Source organism: Symphodus melops (assembly GCF_947650265.1).
Source record: "Symphodus melops genome assembly, chromosome: 9".
Classification (NCBI taxonomy): domain Eukaryota; kingdom Metazoa; phylum Chordata; class Actinopteri; order Labriformes; family Labridae; genus Symphodus; species Symphodus melops.
This window is the reverse complement of record NC_136699.1, coordinates 6,886,197-6,909,294: the sequence shown is the minus strand read 5'-3', so window position 1 is coordinate 6,909,294 and position 23,098 is coordinate 6,886,197. Positions and strand designations below refer to the sequence as shown.

General features: G+C 42.7%; 1 protein-coding gene across 2 annotated transcripts; it reads left to right on the top strand.

Annotated features, from left to right (window-relative positions):
• The first annotated feature begins 264 nt into the window (after positions 1 to 264).
• On the top strand, positions 265 to 22,488 carry maml1 (mastermind-like transcriptional coactivator 1). 2 transcript variants are annotated; one of them, XM_079351754.1, is made up of 6 exons: positions 265 to 671; positions 1,616 to 1,913; positions 10,777 to 12,150; positions 14,937 to 15,185; positions 16,116 to 16,245; positions 17,416 to 22,488. In XM_079351754.1, exons 2-6 carry the CDS (start codon positions 1,623 to 1,625, stop codon positions 18,465 to 18,467), a joined length of 3,096 nt encoding a protein of 1,031 aa, XP_079207880.1. In that variant the 5' UTR covers positions 265 to 671; positions 1,616 to 1,622; the 3' UTR covers positions 18,468 to 22,488. The 2 variants fall into 2 exon arrangements, with proteins under 2 accessions (XP_079207880.1, XP_079207879.1); XM_079351753.1 differs by having other exon boundaries at positions 1,407 to 1,913.
• The last annotated feature ends 610 nt before the right edge of the window (positions 22,489 to 23,098 follow it).

The window sequence follows — 23,098 nt, the reverse complement described above, 5'->3', positions numbered from 1 at the left end:
ATTATATTTGTTTTTTGTTTTATTATTGATTATCTTCTTACGTTCTCATTCATTACATAGGAGTGTGACACGTTGCTCCCCGCCTCTTTACTGAATATTAGCATTACACTTGTACTTTTTGCAAAAAGCACAACGGACGTTTGTGAGTCTTTTTCTATAAATTATTTTTTTTAAACCGACCATTTTTTTCTCCCTGTTTCACAAAAAACGTTGGGCCGCTTAAGTTTACTAAGTCGCTTCCTTATTGGCTGACCTTGCTGTCAATCATGGGCGAGGCGGGAGCAAGGACATTCCTCCTGTCGCTGATGGAAAAAAAGAGAAAGTTTCCAAGATGGCGGCGTAGACCTGCCTGTCCGCTGGAAAACAATAGAAACAGCACAGAGGGACAGTTAGCCAGATTTAACAGACGAATCCGCTATCAGCTTTAAAAACCGAACATATCACAACCCGGGTCCAGCCAGGATAAGTGTATCCGAGCCAATACCTCGGAATAGATCATTTGAAAGTATGCTGCTTTATTTAAATGTTTCGGGCTAGCCACTTAGCTAGCTAGCCAAGCGTTAGCCCGTCCACCCAAAACACAGTGTTAGCAGCTAGCAGCTAACTAGAAGCGGAGGATCAGCTGTTTGTTAGACAGATGCTGTAGAGGAGCGGAGAGCAACACGTTCACGGTAAGTACATTTAAAACCCATTCAGGCTTTAATTATCTAGAAAAGCCGCGTTTGTGTAAAGTTTTTATTATTTGATAAAATCACATGTTTACAAACTGAGTGGTTGCTGGCAAGTTTGCGAAGAACTGAAGTTGCTAGCCAGTTAGCTTTTGCTATGCTAAACAAGCTACCTACCTATATATATGTACACTACTGAGAGAGCAAAATAAAGTTATAGGCAAGTTAGGGACCTGTTATGGTCCTACAACGAATTTATAGTGTAACTGTAAGTGATGTTGTGGTCTTGCTATGAAAAGCCAATGTGTATTGTCTGTAAAAAAAAAAAAAAAAAGGTGATTTAAATATCCTTGATAGATTTGGGGGAATTGTTCGACGCTTCAACTTTGATTTTTGAGTGGAGGAATGTGCTAACTTAACTTAGCTTAACTGTGTGAGTTACATGTTGTGAAAGCAGCCCGTTTCATTGATTTTAAACGTGTTTTTTTTTAAAAATTGCTAAAATTGTAATTGTTGTGATGAAAGAGTAGCAGGCGTTGGTTTTATTTCATTCATCAGAGATAAATGTGATGTGTTTTTTTATTCGGGGTTAAACTCAGGCGGGTTGTGGCTCTTGCAAGACTCCTGTCTTACACAGCAACTTAAATGAGCTGTTGTATATCATGAGGTTTATCGTATTAACAGTTGGGTTTAAGTGAGTAAACTGTACCCAAAAACCTTCATTTTCCTCTCCGGCAGTGAAGGAAATGGAGTGAAGGCCATTAGCAAGACAAAGGTCGCCTGCATGGAGCCAGCGCAGGAGTCTTTGTAAAGGGCGAGGGGGGGTGTATAGACGCCCAGAGTGAAAAAGAGCCTAATTCAGCATTTTATGGACCTGAGCAACCTGAGCCGGGAGTGTACTACAAGTCTTTATTGATGATGGCGGATTTTGTTACACCGCGACACAGCGCGGTGATGGAGAGGCTCCGCCGGAGGATCGAGCTCTTCCGGCAGCATCACAACAGTTGCGAGAGCCGCTACGAGAACGCGACGCTGGAGCGACTGGAGCTGGAGAGGCAGCAGACCTTCGCCCTCCACCAGCGATGTTTGCAGGCCAAAGCCAAGCGGTCCAACAAGCATCGGCAGCCTCAGACCAGCGGAGACCAGGCCGGGCAGAGAGCACCGGGCAGCGGAGGCGGCAGCACGGAACACGGGGAGAGCGGAGGGACGGCGGCGGAGCAGAGCCGGAACAGCACCCTGATAGCGGTGAGTGAGCAGACACTGTGCACAGGCACGTTGGATGTTAAAGAGCACACACACACACACACAATACAGGCTGCTGTATGAACACAACAAGAGGGACATTGGTCAGAGTAGGGTTGGCAGAATACTAGATTTTAAACTATATGATGATTATAGCAAAAATTGAATAATATTTAAGAGGTTTTGTACAACAGCAATATAACGTGACATCCGATAGTATCCACTATTGAATCCAATATTGAATATACACTTTTATTTAGTTCCAAGCAAACTTATGCACACTGTTTAAAATGCATATATACGCTAATAAAATGCCAATCTTTTGAACATGGTTTCAGTAGATCAGTTACACAAAACAAGCTTAATGACATGAAAACTAAAACGGAAAAAAAAAAACACTATCTGAAGTACAGTATGTTCTTATCAATGATTTAGACAGGCAGACACAATCCACACACAATTATATTTACCCCTGTTTATCCCTTAACATATATGTTGTTGAGTGTTATCAAAACAAAAAATCAGCAGCTTTTTGCAATGTGAATAGATTGAATTCTTATGAGAAAACTCTAAATTACTTGTGTCTGTATGGAAGTTCAAAGAATGGCAGAACATATTTTGGGTTATCTCCTACCCTTGAAGACCTAGCTTGTGTCCACTAATTATCTGTGTTATTTACACAGCTGATGTGTATAAGTATTATTTGTGCGACACATCTCTAAAAAGCTATGTCCGAACAACATTATTTACAACTGCTACTTCAACACAGAGTCAAAGCCCAAGACATCGGTTTTAACCCAACTTGAGCTGGTAGACCTGTTGTAATAGAGGTGCAAATCCTGGCTGAGCTGGGCTCAAGTGACAGCGCGTCAGAGCGATAGCTTGAGCAGATTCACATGACACTGCTGGGCTGGGGGCAAGTGCTAATTACGACCTTGCTATCAATTAGTACATGCTAATAATATGATATCAATGCTATTCAAAAGCAACAAAGAATCTAAATATTTGATGACCTTGGATCAGCTTGTCATTCTTGTTTAAATTTGACGGATTAGAATCAGATAGCTTTGAACACTTTCATTCATAACTCACTGCACAACGCTGTCACATGTTTGTTTTTTTAGTGATGTACAAAGTGTGCTGATCTATATGTGCAAAGACACAAGAAAAAAACACTTGTTCATAGAATCAGTAATTACAAAAAACACAGCTGATCTGATGACTCATTGCACAAAGTATTATTACATTGACTTTATCTGCACTGCATAAGAGTTTCTACTGATATAGCTGATTTCTTCTTTAAATCTTCTCTACTTACAATTGTGCAACACTTTCATTAAATACGCCTGCCCATGCTGGATCAACATCCTGTTACAAATAAAACTAAAGAGAGATTAGTGATTCCTTCTTTCAGGGCCTTTAATTCACTCCACATTATTTAAGACAGTCTGTATATTCTAAAGTACAACAAATGACTATTTAAAATCCTCTCCAGGTTCTGATTAGGATGAAGAAGAATATTATAATAGTGCTGTCTTTACAGTATGCTGTTTTCAATAGGAATCACAATTCACAAGGCAAACCAGGTTATACAGATATGTTTTTTATTTGCAGCATCACTTTATCCAAAAATCAATTTCAGTTGGAAGACTTTGCGCTTAATTGATGAGTATTAACAGCTATGAAGCAATAAAAACGTTGAAGTCGATTTACAACATGAGAGGTTTGTACCGTAACTTTTTTCAAGTGGTTCCAAATCTCTTTGCCTGGGAGTCCTGTTTAAGATTAGCAGTAACAGATAAAAGTTAGCACAAAGTAAGTTGTCATGAAAATGGGATAAGGATAAATGCATCACCAGATCAAATAATACCACATACATAAACTGTAGGCATGAAGAGCTCTAAAGAATCATGATGAATATGGGAATCCAAAACGCAGAGTTTAGAAATCATCACAACTCTATAAATAATCAAGGAACAAGTCTTGGAATAAAAGCTTTATCTTATTGAATCTAAAGTCTTTATTATTGAGCACCTGTCCCTGGAAGTGAGAGGAGTTTCAGTTAAACATCAGGCACACACACCTGCAGAGATGATCGATCGCTCCCTCTGCTCAAGCTGCTGATCAGTGAGATTCTCTGTGCCACAGTGAAACTCACTTGTGTGCGCGTGTGTCTTGAGTTTTTGTACATGTCCTCAGTGATGACAGACAGAGGAAGTGTTGTGGCTGTCTGGTCATGTGACCTGTGTGTTCCCTTTCTCTCTGGTTGTGGTCGCTCTGTGACAGACACTTGTCCTGCTGAAGTTGTCCTCAGCATAAAATAAAAACAACGACCCGTGTTTGGTTTTGGTTTGGTGTGTGTTAGCAGAGATGAAAACAGAGGAGAGGGTTGTAGAAGGGTCTAAAGTCCGTCTGATAGCTGACCCTCACGGCAGGTGAGCGACTGTCAGTTGTATTTATGAGCTTTCCTCTGTAGCTGAAGACATTATGGGAAACAATTCCGTCATCCAAAGCTAATTTTGTATCGCTCCTGAGTTGACAGGATTCCCTAAGTCCTGATCCCTGGTTGAACTGATCCAGACTGTGTGCAGAGTCGTGATGAGTCTGTGTGTGAAGTCAGCAGGCATGGAACATTCTCAGCAAGCGGCTGGGCGGGGAGATGGTGTTCAATATGAGCAACGTTTGTGTGCCTTAATTGTATGATGTTTTCTCGTGTTGTGGAAACCACTTTACACACGGTGTAGTGACATCGACACTGAAACTGGAGCCATTACTGAAGCACACAAGAGTTCATGTGTGAAAGAGATTTATCCAAGCAGCACTGACGCTGTTGTGGAGGCTCGTGGCATCGCTTCACTGCAGTCTGTCTTCTGTGTATTTAAAGTAAACTATGTCAAAACACAACTTCTATCAGCTCAGCAGATCTCCTCTCTAGTGTCTATTCAAAAACCTGCCAGTTTCTTAGAGAATCAGATCTGAGCAGGGACAGACCAACAAACACTAACGGGAGTCCTGAGAGGTGACTCAGACTGAACAGAAACCCCCCACCGCCCCCTCACAGCTGACTCATCACAGTGTGAGTCCCTGAATGTGTGTGCGTGTGTTTGTGCTGAATATTAACACTGTCAGGAAACGCCTTGCTCCAACTCTGCACCATGTCGCCAGAAAGAGCAGCGAAGGTGGAGAAGCGTCATCACCTCTGCAGAGCTGGGATTGGCTTAGTGATGTCACTCACCAAAGGTTTAAAAACAGATGAAACCAATGCGGACTGTTTTCACAACACTTCCACTTACTTGTCCCAGGTATTGATGTTGTTTTTGCTCGTTCTTAAATGTACAGGAGAAACGAATAGGCTACAGTGGCTGATTCTGGGTTTTTTTGTTTCTTTTTTTTTTGTGGCTCTTTTCAAAGTCACAAACATCGTCAGTAATCAGTTGGGTTTCTGCAAGCAAATGGAAAAAAAGACATGCCAAAAAAGAAACAAAGAAAAAATTGAATGACCCCAATGACTGAGCAGTGAAACGACAACATCAGTGTGAGAAACCAAATATTCTCTGCAATCTAACGCAGATAAGCTGACATGAACCAAAATGATATTTTGGATTTTTATGACAAAGTGAGCGCTAAAAGTTGAAGGACGAGTCATGCCAGAGATGTTCAGAAGTCTTCACTTATCTGACTGCGATGTTAAATATACAGACTTTGTTGTTTCAGCCAAAACAAAAAACTTTCAGTATCTTTTCAAAAGACTCATCGTCCTGCTCAAAAATGTTCTGGATGTTTCTGTTTACTCTCTCAAAGACAAAACAAGTTTCTGAGGATAATATAATCGACCGTCTGTCCTCTACTGTATATTCCATTTATTGAAACGTGTATATTCAAACTGATAATGAAGAGATAAAGGCCTCAGTGTTGAGCAGTTACTATCATTGGACATTTTTGTCACGGTAGTTGTTGTGACTACAGCACATTTATTCTTTGTGCAAGATGTTTCTCTTATTTCGTTTTTTGTTCGCTTGCATGTAACACACTTTGATCAGATCCAATCACACCAAGAACCTTTTTGTTTTATTTTATTTTCAATCACACAATTACACAAAACAAGCTGAAAGATATGAAGTACGTTCTTATCAGTAAAACTGAGTTGTATTACTAACAATGGTGTAATATTGATGATAATAACTTTATGTATCACTTTATAAAAACAAATTAGAACGACCTGTTAACTTCAAACCAGCTTCACATGGAAAGAACCAACACAATTCGATGAATAAAACAACATATTTCCTAGAGACAGAATATCTTAACCACTCAAAGAAAGAAACCCCTCATCCTCACCCCAAAAACAGAGTCTGCAGACAGAAGGAAGACAGATCCAGGGCATGAAGCCTCTTCAGGCTGGAGCTCCCCCCGCTGGGTTAGGCTGCACACTCTACTCACTTAATGCTGTAAATAAGACACAGACGTCATTTAAACATTTATCTCTAAACCCTGCTAAAGAAGTACATAGTACTTCCATTAAAACAATAAACAAACAAACAAGTTTTTAGAGGCGACACTGACGGTGAGCTCCACAGCTGTGGGGCTCAAGCCATCGACGCTCGGACACTTCTCGTGTCCAGCCCAGTTAGTATAAGGAGGGGCCTGACCATTTTAGGGTTTTAAAACAACTAAAAAAGATCTTAAAATCTATTCTAAACTCCCAGGTAGCCCTTGATGCAGTGCAAGGACAGACTGAATGTGGTCACTTCTCTTGCTAGCCACCAAAAGCCTGGTAGCAGCGTGCTGAATCATCTACAGTCTTTTTCCATTACCATAGTCCAGTGTGTTAGAAACATGGGTGACTGGTTGTAAGTCACCATCCAGAGGATGCAGGCCTCTTTGCAAACATTATTTGGTAGGGCACCAGACTGGAGGAGAGATTACCAATGAATAGTAGATGCTTCAGATTTGGGGATGATGAGATGGATTTATTTGTTGACAGCTTTTAATTTCTGCCATAAAGTAGTTGTATTCTGAATGACTTTATAATACCCATAATTCCACTGATAGGCTTTTGCAGCTAAAGCAGTTTCTCCCCCAACTCTGTTGACCCCCCTGCCCCCTTCTCAACATGTAGCCATGGTAACATGGGTGGGTGTGGGGTCAGACCAGTATTTCAGGTTTAAAAAGTTGAATGAGTCACCAGAATTTCCTTTTCCTCTGGGCAGAAATGATCTCTCTGTTTCTTTCTCTCTGTCTCTCTCTCTCTCTCTCTGTCTGTCTCTCTTTGCCTCTCTATCTCTCTCTTTCTCTCTCTTTGCCTGTCTTTTGTCTATCTCTCTCTCTCTCTCTCTCTCTCTCTCTCTCTCTCTCTGTCTTTCTCTCTCTCTCTGTGTCTCTCTCTCTCGCCCAATAGTAGAGTAAAACTAATAATACACTCTTAAAAAGTTATAGAAGTTAACTCCTTTAGCTCTTTAAGTCTCTCCGTATTCCAAAAGGTGATTTAAGCAGCTCTGCTTGATTCAAACTCTCCTGCAGTCAGAGCTGAAAGGAAATGAAAAGAATGAACCTGTCCATAACGCTCTGATGAGCTCCGCGGTGTTAAAGGATAATAGAAGAGATATGAAATAGATCAGAAACACCAGCTGGCCCCCTTTGGGCCTGTTCTGGACTGGTCTGTCTGCTTTCAGCTGAAGTTTCATGCATTTAAAATTATAACCTCTGTTGCTGGTTGCACAACCTCTGGCCAACTTCTTTGTCCAAATGTTTCGACTGCCATTTTGGCACCAGTCGGGCTAATCAGGAAATTCTTTACATATTTGGGTGAAGACGTCACATTTTCCTCTTTGTGACGCCACTCTGCTCAGAAGGCCGATGCATTTTGATCTTCACCTCAGATGAGTCTGTTAAAAATAGACATGAACAGTCAGGATGCTCTGTTCATTCTTTTACTGACAAATAAGTGTTCAGCTTAAATTCAGACATTCTCTTTTGATGTGAACTTAAAGGTACAATTTGTACCTAAAGTCATTAAAATGGACTTAACATATGCTATATCAATATTATTTTGTTTGATAAATATTTTTATTGGTTTATGGTGTCCGCCATGTTTATTGTTGCCGTGGAGACACCGGATGTTACCTCAAAGACCGCTACATAAGAAAGCGAGAACTGCTTGTGCTAAGTAAAGTTAATTATTGTTGGATGCATTGTGGGTAAACTTGTCCTCAGGTTTGTACCGCCTGTTAGCGTTGACTGCCTCCAACTTTGAGTTTGCTTTCATCGGGGATGGATTAGAGATCCAGAGATTCACTTTACAGTTCTGATCCGACTCTGAATCATATGATGTAACCATACTGATTCAGATATATCATCACAACCCAAAACTGTTGCTGATGTTGTTGGTACACAAAGCTGTTGTAAACCCAACATTGCATTGCACTGGCTTTGCATACAAACAGGAAGCAACAACAACTGTAAGGATTTTCCAATTTCAATATTTGTGACTGAAGTGAAAGGATTTTACTTTTCATCACCTAGAAGGAGCTGTTCTATCTCGTCTGAACATCGTCATGGGACGATGTGTGGACACTTCTTACAGTTCACTCTGAACGTCTTCAGAGTGAGCTGAGAATGTTTAAAAAAACTCAACCATCTTTCTTGATCAGTGACGCCACCAGTCCGATATCTGATACATAAATAACCTCAATATCGGATCTGATTTGATCGGATCGGTCCCACCTCTGGGGTGGGACGGGCGAGCAGCAGACAGGTTAACCCACTGTGCATTTGAATAGGTTCAGTTGTAAATTCTTTGCTAAACAAGCAGCTTCTTCAACGTAGTCAGTGTTGATCAGATTGAGTTATGTTCTCCATCAGATCCAGTTTGAATAACTGAGTGGATCCTCTCACTATATTCAAAATGTCCAAATAGCTTTTTATAGTAATGCACTACAAACTGTTGCTTACGTTCACAGATCACTGTAATACACTGATCTACAGACACCACCAGCCTGAATGTGAACAGTCTGCTACCAGCTCATGTTTGAGAGTAAACTGGTTTTTAGGGTCAGACATGGAAATCAGATGACGGAGGTGAAATGGACAAAGAGTTAGACATTGAATAAACAGGTTGTCTCCTCTGTTTAACATCATGACTATAAATGGAGAGGGATTCACCTGCCAGTCTTCTTCATGGCTTCTGCAGGTGATACGCAGGTTTGATACGCTCTGTGAACAGCGTGTGATGATCAGCTGATGTGGAGGACGTTCTGAATGTTCCCTCAGATCCGGCGGCTTGTGCTGCCTGCAGAGTGGACAGATGTGATCTGCTGACTGTTCTGAGGAAGCTCTTTGTTATCTGCATTATGTAAGCCTGCCTGCAGCTGATTCTATTAACAGCAGCAGCTTTTTACTCCGTCCACTCTGCTGCTGCAGCTGCTGCAGCGCCCCCTGCAGACAGAAATGTGCTGGTGTAGACACTGAAATAGAAACTATGTCATCAAGGAACAGCTGGCTTTGTTGCTCAGCACTCCTGAATAAACTAACTTCATGATCCAAATATCTAAACTTAGACTTTTTAAGCTAAACCTGGAATTGTTGATGACATTTAAAGAACTCAAATGTTTTTTTTTTTTCATCTGCAGCTTCTTTAAAAATCAATGAATCTTCTTTATTCGCGTATCCTGCAGTCTGTACATACTGCACTTCAAGCTTCTCAATTATGATTTTTTTTCCTTTTTTTTTTAAAGTTGACTGAAAATGTTTTAGCTCCAGCTGGCCATTATGAGTCATGGGTCATAGTCACACAACAAAGACAGCGAATCACTCCCTTGATACGCCGCGAGCCTCCACGTCATGGTGAAAGTAGCGAACAAGGCGTTTCACCTGTAGCTTCCTCATAAACAGCACTTTATTTTCTTCACTTATATCCAGGTGTGCTGTTTAGAATTAGTTAAAACTGCAGTTTGTCTGTTGGTAACGTGACAGTGTTTGAAATAAGAACAGTCGGGTGAATTTGCTCAACCTAAAGGCCAAGATGGCGGGTCAACTGTCACTGTGTTTTTGACAGACAACAATTCATTTGAATCCCAGGTCTCCTGTTTGTTCTGCTATGAGCGGAGCCAAGCGGCCCTACACACTGACACAGCTCAGTTGACGTATTGATAAACGCCTCCTGTTTTTGACATGTTCCCAGTTTACAGGTCGTTTATAGAGAAACAGCCGTTTTCAGCAGCAGCTTAACACAAGTCAGGGATTTGAAATACACAAGCTGGAGAGATGGAAAATTGCAAATAACACAGATTGAGCCTGAAGCTACAACGTACGAAGAAGTGAACAAACATTGACTTAAAGCATCTTTCTCTGTTCTCACGCTAGCACACGAGTTTAGCATCACACAGGATTGTTTGACAAGATGGTGGTCGTCCACGGGCTTACTTTCCAGCAGAAACCTGTATGACATGTCTCCCCTCACACTAAACCATCACTTGATTATCTTTCCTCTCGAGATTTTGCAGCTAAATCAGCCTTTATAGGGGCATACCTGCATTAGACACTGTGAAAAGCCTCAATAGAAGAAACTGTCATAACAAAGAACATCTGTGTTTCCTTTCATAAGCTTTCCTTTTACGTGAACACTAAGCCTTCATTATAATTTAATACATCATTGCAATATGTGGTCAGTCAAAAAAAAAAAAGTGGAGTAAATTTTTTAATCCACACAAGCAGGTAGGCGGACATTTAAATATCCCACCCTGTCACAGGAGCAAAAGTACAGTATTTGTCTCTTAAACGCCCCTGACTCTGAAGGCTCATTACATCACACTCTTTTGAACATTTGAATGCTTTTACTGATTTTGGATGCTTCTGTGTGTTCGTACAGCTGCAGGAGACGGTGAAGAGGAAGTTGGAGAGCGCTGGTTCTCCTCTGAGCAGAGATCAGGTCAACGGTTTCAGCGACGCTTTCCCTCCGCACAAGAAGACCTGTTTGGACAACGGCACCACCAACGGCTCCCCGCTCGACTCTAAGCTGGGAATCAGCGACTCGCTGATCTCTAACGGGAACCACGGACCTGCTGGGGAGAAAACGGACAGCAGCAGGGAAGCAGGATCAGACTTCCATTGTAAGGAGATGAAGCAGGAGCCTGATGACATCCTACCCATCATGCCTCCATCGGGAGGAGGAAACAACAGCCTGTTCCCCGACCTGAACCTTAATGAACAGGAATGGACAGAGCTCATGGAAGAGCTGAACTGTTCTGTGGCCTACGAGGACATCCAGGACATCCTCAACGACGGCTTTGAGGACCGCAAAGACCCCCTGGAGCTAGCTCCCACTCCAGGCAGTGCTGGGCCGGTGGGAGGAGGAGCAGGAGGACCAGTGGGCAATGGAGGAGGACAATCCTCTCAGGGTTTGCTTCCTCCTGATCTGGTCAATGTGAAGACCGAGTTCTCTCCTGCCTCCGTGGCCTTCGAGCAGGACTCTCGCACCGGCTCCCCTCACATGAGGTCCACCTCTTCCGGGCCTCCTCCTCACCCCACCAGTTCCCCAGTCGCCTCCTCCTCTGCCTCCTCCCCAGCTCTACCCCCATCCCAGCCAGCTCCTCCACCGAGACAACTCCAGCCTCCCCCCAACCATCTCCTCCCCCCAGGTCCCCCCGTGCCCAAAGACCTGTCCCCCGCCCAGCAGCTGCAGCAGCTGGCTGCCCAGCAGCAGAGAGTGCAGCACCTCCACGGCCAGATGCAGCACAAACAGCCACAGCCAGGAGCCAAGTTCCACAATCAGGGGCCCCACGCCCACCCTCCAGCCTGGCCTCAGATGGCCAATACCTCTCAAAGCCCACTAGGGGCTGTATTCGGTATGGACAAGCCCACAAGCCCCTCCCTGTACCCCCAGGACTTCAACCCTAACGCCCAGAAGCAGCTGTTGATGCCGGCTCAGCCCAACAAAGGCTCTCCCAAGGCGGGGGCAAGCAGCTACTTGCAGGTGCCCACTGGACACCCCAACATGCTGGGTCACCCGACAGCAGGGCCGCCTCTTAGCCACGCACCCGCACCAGGCTCTCAGGCGTCGGCCAACATGCCGGACTACAAGAACACCAAACCTCTGTCGCACTTTGAGGCAGGGCCGGGGCCGCCGCGGCTCCCCAACACCCAGAGTCAGAACAAGGCGGCGCTGCTGACTCTGCTCAGACAGCAACAGCAGATCAAACAGAAGAACAGCATGAACTTCCGCCAGCACATACCACACGCACAGGTAAGAAACACACACATCAAACATTATTACTCTTTGATACCACATGTAAACGATACAGTTTGTTGTTCCAATGAGCGATATTAATGAAACGTACAAAATCTTAACAAAAGCATCAGTCCAATTTTTTATCAGAACAATAGAACACATTTTTAAATGACACAAATTCAGTGGCAAGTTTTTGTTACTGAAACATTTGTCGAAACCTATAGACAGTGTGCCTAGTACTCATCCGTCTGACAAACTAGATGTTATTTCGACACTATCCTTTTATGAATAACACAGAATGTATCGTTAAAAGAAAACTGCTATCACATACAGCCACAGAGAAGACTTTGACTACCTCAGTAGCATCCTCGCTAACATAACAGCGCTTCAAAAACAACAACTGTACAAACTGATCAGAGTGTTCCTGCTCTGCTTTCATAACCAGGCCGGAACATTCCTGGACTGTACCACACGCACGCACACAAAGGGCTTCATTCCCCAGATCAGAATAAAGGAGAGAAGGTCTGCAGTTTCTCCTAAGTCTTAAAAACTGATTGTGTATGCTTAGACCTTCTGGCTTATTTTTTATTAGATCAGATGAATATAAAATTTGACATGTTTTGGTCCTTCAAATATATACTGAACCCAAACTGAGCTCCACACAGCTGTGTTGGACTGATGGAGGCTGAACAGTCTGAACAATGAGGGTCTGTTACAGCTGAACTGTCTCCTGCTGCCTGACTCAGTTTAGACACAGCAACGTTACAAAACTCTCTGAAGACAAACAAAGAAGAGCTTTTTAGTTCTGATCCACATTCAATGAACGTAGACTGGCCGTGCGAGGGGAAACTCCGCGAGAATGCAAGGACGTTTAATGCTGCTGTCTCAGAGTGAAAGGAAAGCTTAGAGTTTATCTTTAACTTCAGTATTGACCATGCTGTTGCCAAGAGAAGTCACTGTGAAGATTCAACCAATTCTATAACTAGTTATGTGTGAAGTCCTGCTAGTGCCCCCTACAGGCTGGCCTTGTACCTGACAGAGGGTTGCCCCCACAATAACAAACATGATGGAGGTTTCTGTGGGTGCTTTGTCGGCTTGATGATGTTACTGTGACGAAGAGAGAAAAATAGAACTTCAGTGTCCAAAACAATAAAAGTGAGAATCATTTAGAAAGTTCAGGATGTAAAATAAAATATATAATATAATTATTCTCCTCCTTAACTGGCCACTGGCATTTTAAGGGAAGAAAACGCTTTCTTTCTTTCTTTCTTTCTTTCTCTTTCCCAGGCGGATCAATTCACTGAATTCAGTGTGCCTTTTCTAGAACTGTTTCTACAAATGACCGTATGTTTTCAACAAATTGGAAAGCCCCGCTGATGCAGGATATTTACTTATAATGAATTTAAAAAAAACGAATAGCAGCCTAATAATATGATGATACATAATGTCATTACAGTGAGAGAACGTGAAACACTTACAAACAACAATAAGTCTAAATCAAACATTTGAAGTTGTTGTTGTTGGTGGTGGTGGTTGTACAGGGAGCTGAAAGACGTGCAAAGAAACTTAATGAGTAAATGTTTAATCTGTGTTTGATCTGGGTGTAGTAGAGTTATTATAATCATGAGGAAGGTGTGCCAGTGCAGCATGGGTTCACACAGTGCAAGTCACACTGGCCTGAAGCCAGAGCTGCACTGGTTTTGGTCCAACAGGTGCAGAAGATGACCAGTACAGATCTGTGTGTGTGTGTGGGGGGGGGGGGGGTGGGAGGGGGCGAGTGGAGGTGAAGTTGAGCTGCAGCGGGGGGAGCTTTTGTTCAGCTGCTCAGACCGGCCGAGGCCTCTGCGATATTCTCTCTCTCTGTGTGTGTGTGTGAAGCAGCTGGTTGCTAAGGCTCACACAGGGGGGCGAAGCGAGGCAGTGACAAAGCGGCCTTTCATATTCCCCTCTCTCTGTATTTAAATATAGCTGCTCCTACTCTGCTTGTATTTTTCCTCTGAGTAGACGGACACTCGGCTCAGCTTCACACTTTATCACCACTCAACACAAACTGTGAAACTGGCTGAAACTTTTTCCCTTTACTCTACTGTCAGACACCATGGAAAGGGCATTTACTTTACTCAGGGTTTCATGTGTTTTTACTCTACTGATGCATTTCAATTCATGCTGTACAACATCTCAGGAAAACTTTATTCTTCCCTTCATTTGCAAAAGTCTACTGAACACAAAACAAAGGGAGCTCCAATTTAACATAAGCTAACGTGTAGTACTTTATTCATACACTTTATACACTAATAATAGTGAGGATGACATCAATAACTTAATAGAAAAGCATACACAACAAACAACACACTTCATATTATTTATAAAAGTAAGAAACTATTGGTTTAAATCCATGAAATGCGTCAAATGAAAAGCTTTTGAGGGTATTAAATCAAATTTTACTGGTGAAGTTCGAACATCTTATCTGGAATATTTTAAAGGTCTTAAATGTAAATGTTTTATTGAGTAGTTTAGTCACATTATTTATTTGATTTAAAACATTTTAACAAGTTTTATGCAATAACAGTTGAAATAAGACTCAATGAATGAGAGTTTATAAATGCCTGTTGTCCTTGAGTAAGGTTTGTGAAACGTGCCGTAGTTCCAGGAGTTTGATAAGTGTTGATGTTTTTGGAGTTGCTCATGTCTGCATGAATATCATCTGATCTGATATCATAGAGGACAATTTGAACACTTCTGAGTGTTTGTAGCGTGGACGATCACTTCCTAACTCTTGATGTGTGACTTTGATTTATCAGGACCAGAACTCGTACCCCGCTCCTCCACACGGCCCGGGTCCGGCCAACACCATGGCGTCTGCCCCCGGGAACAACCCCATGACAGCCCAGCAGGGGGCGAATGCCATGACAGGTAACCATGGTAACGCAGCATACATGAGCAGCCAGGCAGCGGTGGCAGCAGCACTGAAACAGCAGCAACACCAGCAGCAGATCCTGGAGCAGCAGAAACAGCAGTACATGCAGAGACAGCAGCTCATGGCTGAACAGGTAACAACAGCTGTAACATCTGCACCGGAACAATGTATGTGTATTAACATGGTTTATAAACAGTGTGAGACCTGTGAAGTGTAAGATCCTTTTTAAATCCCAGCATCTGTTACAAAACAGTTCAAAGCAACCAGACTCCTTTGACCAAAACAACAATTTAACTTTGAAGTTGAAGACGTTTGAGGTTCAGTCCTTACATCTGTTGCTTATCGTCGTGTGTGTTCCACAAATCCTCGTTGCATCTGTGCTTACCATTTTTAATAACAAATTCACTGAAATAAAGTCACTGATGAAAGAAGTTATCTCCAGGAAAGCCTGCTGTATGTGCAGTAAGATTACTCAGGCTTCTCAGAGAGTGTTCGATCCTCTTTATGGTCCCATGTGTGCGGTGAATATAATATGGGTTAAGGCTTTTTCATTCACAGAGAGGAATGGAACTTTGAGTTATTTAATTTCAGATTAAACTACAATCAACCAGGACATGATTATTAGCATAAATCAGGAGTTGCAGTTTTAGCTGGTTTTGAAAACAGTAGGAGGTCATGTTTAAAATTCTCTGAACAGTAGAGGGAGCTGTTTGTTCATTAAAGTTTTGATGAACTTGATGGAGGTTGTAAAAAAAGAGTTTCAGCTGCTGAATGTCCAACGTAACATTATGCTGGCAGGACAATGAACTCTCTCTATGTCTCTAATAAGATACTTTTCACATTGAAGATTTTACTTTTGTTTCATGTGATGAAGTAAATAAAGTACGTTAATTGTCTAAAAGTAAAAAAATCATAAAGTTTCAATAAAATAATTGATATTTTTGATAATAATGAAAACTTCTAAAAATGATTACATTAAAAGTAAAGACAACGTTCAAATCATGAATTTTTGGTGTATTGAAGTATTCGTTAACACTTTGCTGTCTTTGCATCGTCTGTGCAGGAGAAGCAGCGTCAGCAGGACCAGCAGCTGCAGAGACACCTCACCCGACCCCCACCACAGTACCAGGACCAGCCGGGACAACCGGCCAATCAGAACCCTTTCCCACAGCAGCCAGTCAACCAGTTTACAGGTGAGACGACAGTGTTTCCAACATCGGCCAAATTGAACATGAAATATCCCCAACAGTTTCCTCACAGGTCACATCATCCGGCAGAAGAAGATTGTAGCTCCGTTTTTAAAGCAATATCTTTAGAAGAAAAAGTTCATGGTGTGATTTTATCATGGAGTAAGCTGCTTTATCTGAAAGGACAGACGTTTTTATCTGAATCGTCAGAATAAAGCAGAACAGATCAGTGTCAGAAGATTTCATAGTTTAACAGCTAAGTGTTTTGACTGAAACGTTCCACCTTTAAAAGAAACATTTGAACTTCTTCTGACCTGAACACATTTGAAACATACTGAACAACATGTCAGGAGTGTGTACATCAAAGAGGAATTCACTGTGGGGCTTTATGTTACAGGAGGAAGAGACGCACACACCCCTCACACTCAGCTGAAAGGTTTGGTTCAGTGAGAATAAAGGAGGGAGATTATTCTGCAGACAGTTTCTGATTCAGACTGTCTGATGTGCGTGGGAAAACTTTGAGAAAACCAAAATCCCCACACTTTAATGTGTATATAAAAAATGCCTCTCTTGTGGATGTCAGCTACACTTTAGGATGAAAGAACATTTACCATGTAGCAAAAAACCTTGATAGATTTATTCTTAGTCGATTAAATAAACGTGTCCAGGTAAGGAGACGATGTTATTCAACTGTTCAACTCTCACATTCACAATGATGACCAGTTCATGAAAATACATGAACTATTCCATGTCTGTTTGACCTTTTAAAGTAGTACTTAGTAGTAGTACTGAATTATTGTTATGTCATCTATTGTTCTTTTTGTGACACGACATTGTGGATGGAAGTAAAACGTGTCAAAGTAAACTACAGCTGTGTGAATGTCAAGAGCAGCTAGTTCAATGTGAGCACAGAATGAGTCTCGGGTGAGTTTCATATTAAGTTTCGTAGCCAGGTTGCAGCTCTTCCTCCCTCCGTCACTGTGTGTGTATAAACTACTCTCACAGCTGATTTGGTAGGTAAATGAATGACTGAACATAACAGCTGTTTGTTTGTTTGTAACTCCAGGCTGAGCAGCTGGACTCAGGTTCAACATAGCTGTCAAATAAAAGAGGACTATTTGAAATAAACTTCTGCTTTTAACAGATTAAACAATAAGCTCCTCTTTCTTCTTTCAGCTTCTTCTCAGCCAATGGGCAGCGTTGGTCCGATGGGAGGCCCCGCCCCCGGATCTCAGCGTATGTTCTCTCAAAACCAAGGCATGATGGGTATGAACATGGGCCAGGGGGGCGGGTCTGCTGGGGGTGTTGCTCCGCCCCCTGCAGCTAATCAGGCCGACATCAGTCTGTCGTCGTGTGTGGGCGGAGGGGGCGGGGCCGTGGTGGACGTGCAGCAGGCGCTCTACAACAGCATGAACCTTCACCCGAACCACCCATCTCTCCCATCGCACCCCCCGCAGCAGGCTGGCCTTCAGCGTCAGACGTTAGGCCCCATGAGTGCCTCCTACAGGCAGAGTCTGCTGGCTCAGCAGCAGCAGCACCTGAAGGCCCAGCCCAACGCCGCCATGTTGAAACAGCAGCAGCTGGCGACGCGAATGCCAGGCTCCATGCAGAACAGCATGGGGGCTAACCTGCCCCCCTCCATGGCGGGCGGCATGCAGGGCCCCCAGAGCGCCGCCTGGCAACAGCAGCTGACTAACCAGTCGCCATCCAGCAGTGCCGGCCTGCCCCCCAATGCCTTCAACAACCCCTCTAACGCCTTTCATATGCAGCAGCAGCGCATTCCCAAGATGCCCCCGAACGCCGCAAACTTTGGAGCAAACCCTGGCGGGCGTCCAATGGGAGGCCTGAACCCTGGGCAGCAGATGATGCAAACAAACATGGCCGCCGCCCAGCAGAGAGCGCCACCCAACCCCCAGCGCCTCGGCCAGCCCATGGCCAATCAACAACAGACTCAGCAACAGCAGGCCAATCAGAGCCAGGCAGTTCTGCCCGACCTGGCCGCGTTCGGACAGCCTCAGGGCAACGGTCGCCAGGGACTGCAGTGTAACCAAGGTTACCAGGTGGGCAGGACTGCCAGTCAGCAGCAACAGCAGCAGGTGTCATTTGGTTACAACGTGGCGTCGGGGAGCTTTGCTGGCGAGAGCGAGCTGGTCGACTCACTGCTAAAGGGTCAGAGCACGCAGGAGTGGATGGCTGACCTTGACGAGCTGCTCGCCAGCCACCGCTAGTCACAAACGCCTAAAAAAACGCTGGTCTGCACCTGGAGAATGAGGCACTGAGGACTCCCTGAAGAAATGGATCAGATTTTCTGTGTTCTGATGATCAGCTGTTTTCATCTGTAGTTGGGGGGGGTGGAGGAAGTTAGCGTTAGCCCGACAGCGAGCTGATGCTTCAGGTCAGTCTGCTCCTCGCTCCGTCTCTGAACAGCTACTGATCGTAAGAATCGTGAAGTTTGATGGTCAAAGTTGTTTTCGCAGACACTGACGGTCTGTTGGGAGTGTTTTACATTCTCAATATGTCAAAACAGAATATGTCGCAAACACAGATAACTAAACAAGTCGGCACGTCAAGTCATGGCAGCAGCTGTTCACTCGAAGACACTTCAGCTCAGCAGATTTTAATCCTCCATGCTGGAATTAAGTAAAACCTGTTTCATCCTCTTCACACCAGACTCCATTAAAGAAATCTATCAATTTAACGATGAAGTGTCTGCTGCAGAAATCCACATCTGGTAGAACAAAACTGAAGTTTGTGCTTTAATCCTGCACTGTGTTCTGGTGGTTCAACTTGTCAGGGGTCTAATGGTGTCCCGTCACATATTAGTCCTGAAATGAATAACTCAAATATCAAGAATACGTAAAAGTCCATAATGTGAGGACACTAAGCATGTTAGAGTTTGGATGTCGGCTTGTCTCACAGGATCGTGTTTCAGTGGCGTTCTACCTTTTGTGTGTGATTCTGTAACAGAGAGACTCATCAGACTGAAGTCTGTGCAGATGAATAATTTAATGATGACTGGAGACTGAATGAAGGAGTCATATGTAGACTACTACTGAACCCACAGCTCAGTGCTGAACCACTGTACCTGCCCCACAGCGCCACCTACAGACCCTCACTTTCACTCAAACACAGTGTCACAACCTTTAAACAGGATTTTATTTTTACAGTTCTTCAGCAAAAGTGTCGAATCATTCTTAAAACATGTTACACAGATGAGCCTGATGTGACTTTAAAGGACCATTCTGGTGTTTTTGCACATTTTACTTCAAATTATGACCCTTTTTCAAAGTAAATTGTTTCGTTGGCACTTACAGGGTAATACCAGTATAATACACCCTGGTCTAAATAAATCATAGGTATAAACAGATCTCCGGTAGATTTCTTTGGCCTGCAGTAGTGAGTTAGGCTGTGAAGGCTGCAGGTAGTCAGCTGTTACGTCTCTAACCAGACTGCATGAAGAAAAACAGCCATTTAATGTTAGTGAACACACAAAGTGCTAATCGTCTCTGCCTTCATTTCTTTTGTTGTGAGTATTTGACTGAGTTTGGTGTTTTAAATTGGTGATCTTGATCCAAATATTGTAACACAATAACTCACAAAAACAAAATGGATTGATTCATTGGAGGTGAAATGCGTTTGCTTTCCTCAAAATATAAACTAGACGTATGAGTTCTGTTAAAAACACGTGACAGGATGGAAACGTTAAGGACTCGGATTGGACTAGTTGAGGATTGATGATGGTAGAGTTATCAATAAAAAAAAAGAATTATCCCCATCCAAAGGCAGTCCAGCAGCTTCTACGAGCTGTGAGCTCAAATAACTCTTTAGATCAACATGTTTATTTCACTGCTGCAGGCTGAAGAAATCTACAGAAGCAATTCCAAAACTCTTTTCTACTTTAACTTCATTAAAGCTCAAAATAGAAAATGCCAGGTTTCCCTTTAAATATGAAAATGACCCTGCCAAAAACAAGTCACCGTGTGTGTGCTTGTTTGTATTCTTGTTTATGTTACAGTGGTATCATTTAACCACACCATGTCCCTGTGATAAAACTAAGAGCAGACACGATTTCTGAGCCAAGCCAGATGATTTTCATAATGTAGGCAAATATGTGCATCATGTCCTGTTATTTAAAGAGCTACAACAGAGCAGCCGCTTTGTGTAGGGAAATGCCCTGCAAGTAATACAAAGTGAATATTTTAAGACAGACTAAACTTCATGAACTGATCATGTGAGTATCTCTCACATCCCACAGCTCGTATATTTCTCCTGTGAGGTTCAAACATGTTTCTGTCAGAACATTGAATCTTATCTCAGTCCGTATTGTGACTCTGAATCATCATTTTCTTTCTCCAACTGCAGGAAATCTTCATTGATTTATTGAAATTCTTAATTTGGCGGCTCAGAGTTGTGAGAGTTCTCACATTCACTCAGACTGAATATTTTCTGATTCTCCTTCAGTGGATAAATCAGAGTGTCTGTTAGTCAGCAGCATTTCTTTAGGTCTCACATAGTCATCCTTAGCATTTACAGTAAAGTGTGCAAAAACAGGAATATGTTCATTTAAATCGGGAGTTCAAGAGCTCATCAGAAGACGACCACTAACCGTGCAGCAGACGCACAGAGCACTGTCATACACTTTACATGTTCAAACCTTTCTGTACTCACAAGCAATAGTTTCCCTTCCAAAAAAAGAAATCACTCCCTTTTTTTTCTTCTTTTTTTGTGAATTCACTGATAGCATGTAAGGAGTTAAGAAATCAAAACACTTTGTGGGCTCATGTTCGGGAGCGAGGCGCACCGTATTTCCTGTGAAATACTGCTAAGAAGTGAGCGCATCACATCCTTACTCAGACTGCTACTTTAGACATTATCCTGGACATTTTGAATACATCACGTCCTCAGCATTAAAGAACCAGAGCTCCATGTCCTGCTGCACGGCCGTCTGCAGCCTCACTCATAACTGTTACACATCAAATAGTTCAACTCACAGTGAAGTGTACTCTTAGTCGTGAGTTGGAGGTGAAGCGTTAAACTCATCTGCTCAGCTGACACCTTGTTTTTTTTGTTTTCACATCCAAATGTCAAAGTTTTGTTGATGTTTTTCAGACTGACCTCTTCCTGTGGAGTTCTGTTCACAGGAAGTAAAGAAGGACCCCCAGAGTTTCATAAAACTGTTGTTACATTTATTTATGCCACCTTCAAGTGTTGTTCTCCCTGGTCGCTTAAAAACAAGGTTCAACTTTGTTCAGTGTGAACAAAGTCTCCCTGGCTCACACTTATCGCCACATTTAAGATCCAAGAATTGGTTTAATTTTCAACTCTGAAGGAAAAACGGATGTATTGACTCCTGTTTGTTACAGACTCCCTGACACAGGCTGCTCAGAGGGGGGAGGACTGACCTGTCTGACAGTCTTCACTCAGGCTTAAAAAAAAAAGTAAGCCAGCTTTGGTCCTAAATCTTCCACTATGCAGATGTGAATTTGTACTAAAAATGAATTCTTTGAGATTATTAAACCTTATGCACTTGTCTTTAAAAAAAAAAAAAAAGCTTCAGTTCTGGAGTTTTCCAAACAGATCCTTCTTTTAAGCGCAGCATATTAGCTCTCTCGTTTGTTCCCCAAACTCAAATGTTTTTCACTTTTCTCTGATAGATTCAGTATCAAGTTCAGCGTCAGCGTTCTCCTTTCAAATCATTGATGGTTTCTGTCCAGTTCCATCTGAAGGTTTCTCATCCAATCCCATCGAAGCTTTTATTCTTCAGTCAGTTCGCAGCTTGTTAAGGTGGATCTGTGAGCAGGTGGTCCTGTTTTTAAGGTGGATCTGTGAGCGGTTGGTCCTGTTTTTAAGGTGGATCTGTAAGCGGGTGGTCCTGTTTTTAAGGTGGATCTGTTCTATCTACTGTACTGTTCATAATGTCTTCAGAGAAACGTTTGCAGACATGTTGTGTATTTTATTTGTAAAGTTATTTCTTCTAAAGCTTGGGCTGGTTTCATGTTTTCACATGCCGCTCTCCTGCCGACCCTCCAGCACGGCTCGGCAGGTTTTCTGGGTTCTCTCTCTCTCGTGTGAACGAGCTCTGTGTAAATGTCTATAAATATATTTTTTGTATGTAAGCCTTTCCTAATGATGTGGAGAAGATAGATGTTATTTTTATATATTGCAGCAGAGTTTTTGTAAGTATTTTATACTTTTGATATGGTTCTCTGTAAAACAAGAGTATTATGTAAATATAGTTCTTTAGAAACATGTCGGCTTCCTGTGTTTTTCTCTGTGTCCTTTGTTCACTTTAAGAAACCCTCCATTCATCCGAGCGTTCTACTGGAAGCTACGCTCACTGAAAAATCCTTTCCAGAGATGTCTTCAAATCAAAGACAGGCTTCATTGTATCAGAACACATCGTGTTTCCTCCACAAAGTAAATAAAGTGGATTAAGTGTAACATTAGAAACGGAGACTAGTGTTGCATGACTGTGCAGTTGGGATGTAAAGACCAATCGTGATAAATCGATCCAAAGGTGTTGAGGTTCACGTCGTTACTCTGCGGAGCAAGATTTAGAAATTGAGGATGCACCACCTTTTAAACCGGAGGTGTGGAATCATTTTGGCTTCAAGACAGAAAATGAAAGAGGTGAGAAGACAAAGACAAAAACTTTGTGCGAACATTACAAGAAGACAGAACGACAGAAATGGCACGACCAACACGATGCAGCATTTAATCCCACTTCAATGAGAAGCTCCGAACACCTCCCTTTGTTGAGAGAAACAAAACCACTGTGACAAGTAAGTTTGTCGCCCCCCAAAGGAATCTTTCCCAGTCATTTGCGTAGTTACATTTTGTATAACGATATCGTGAAAGA

Bases quoted from the DNA above. Each gene is read 5' to 3' on its own strand.
- maml1 (XM_079351753.1), top strand. From the start codon at position 1,584: ATGATGGCGGATTTTGTTACACCGCGACACAGCGCGGTGATGGAGAGG. The intron at 12,151-14,936 runs GTAAGAAACACA...TTGATTTATCAG, and splicing joins AGCACATACCACACGCACAG to GACCAGAACTCGTACCCCGC. The intron at 15,186-16,115 runs GTAACAACAGCT...TCGTCTGTGCAG, and splicing joins AGCAGCTCATGGCTGAACAG to GAGAAGCAGCGTCAGCAGGA.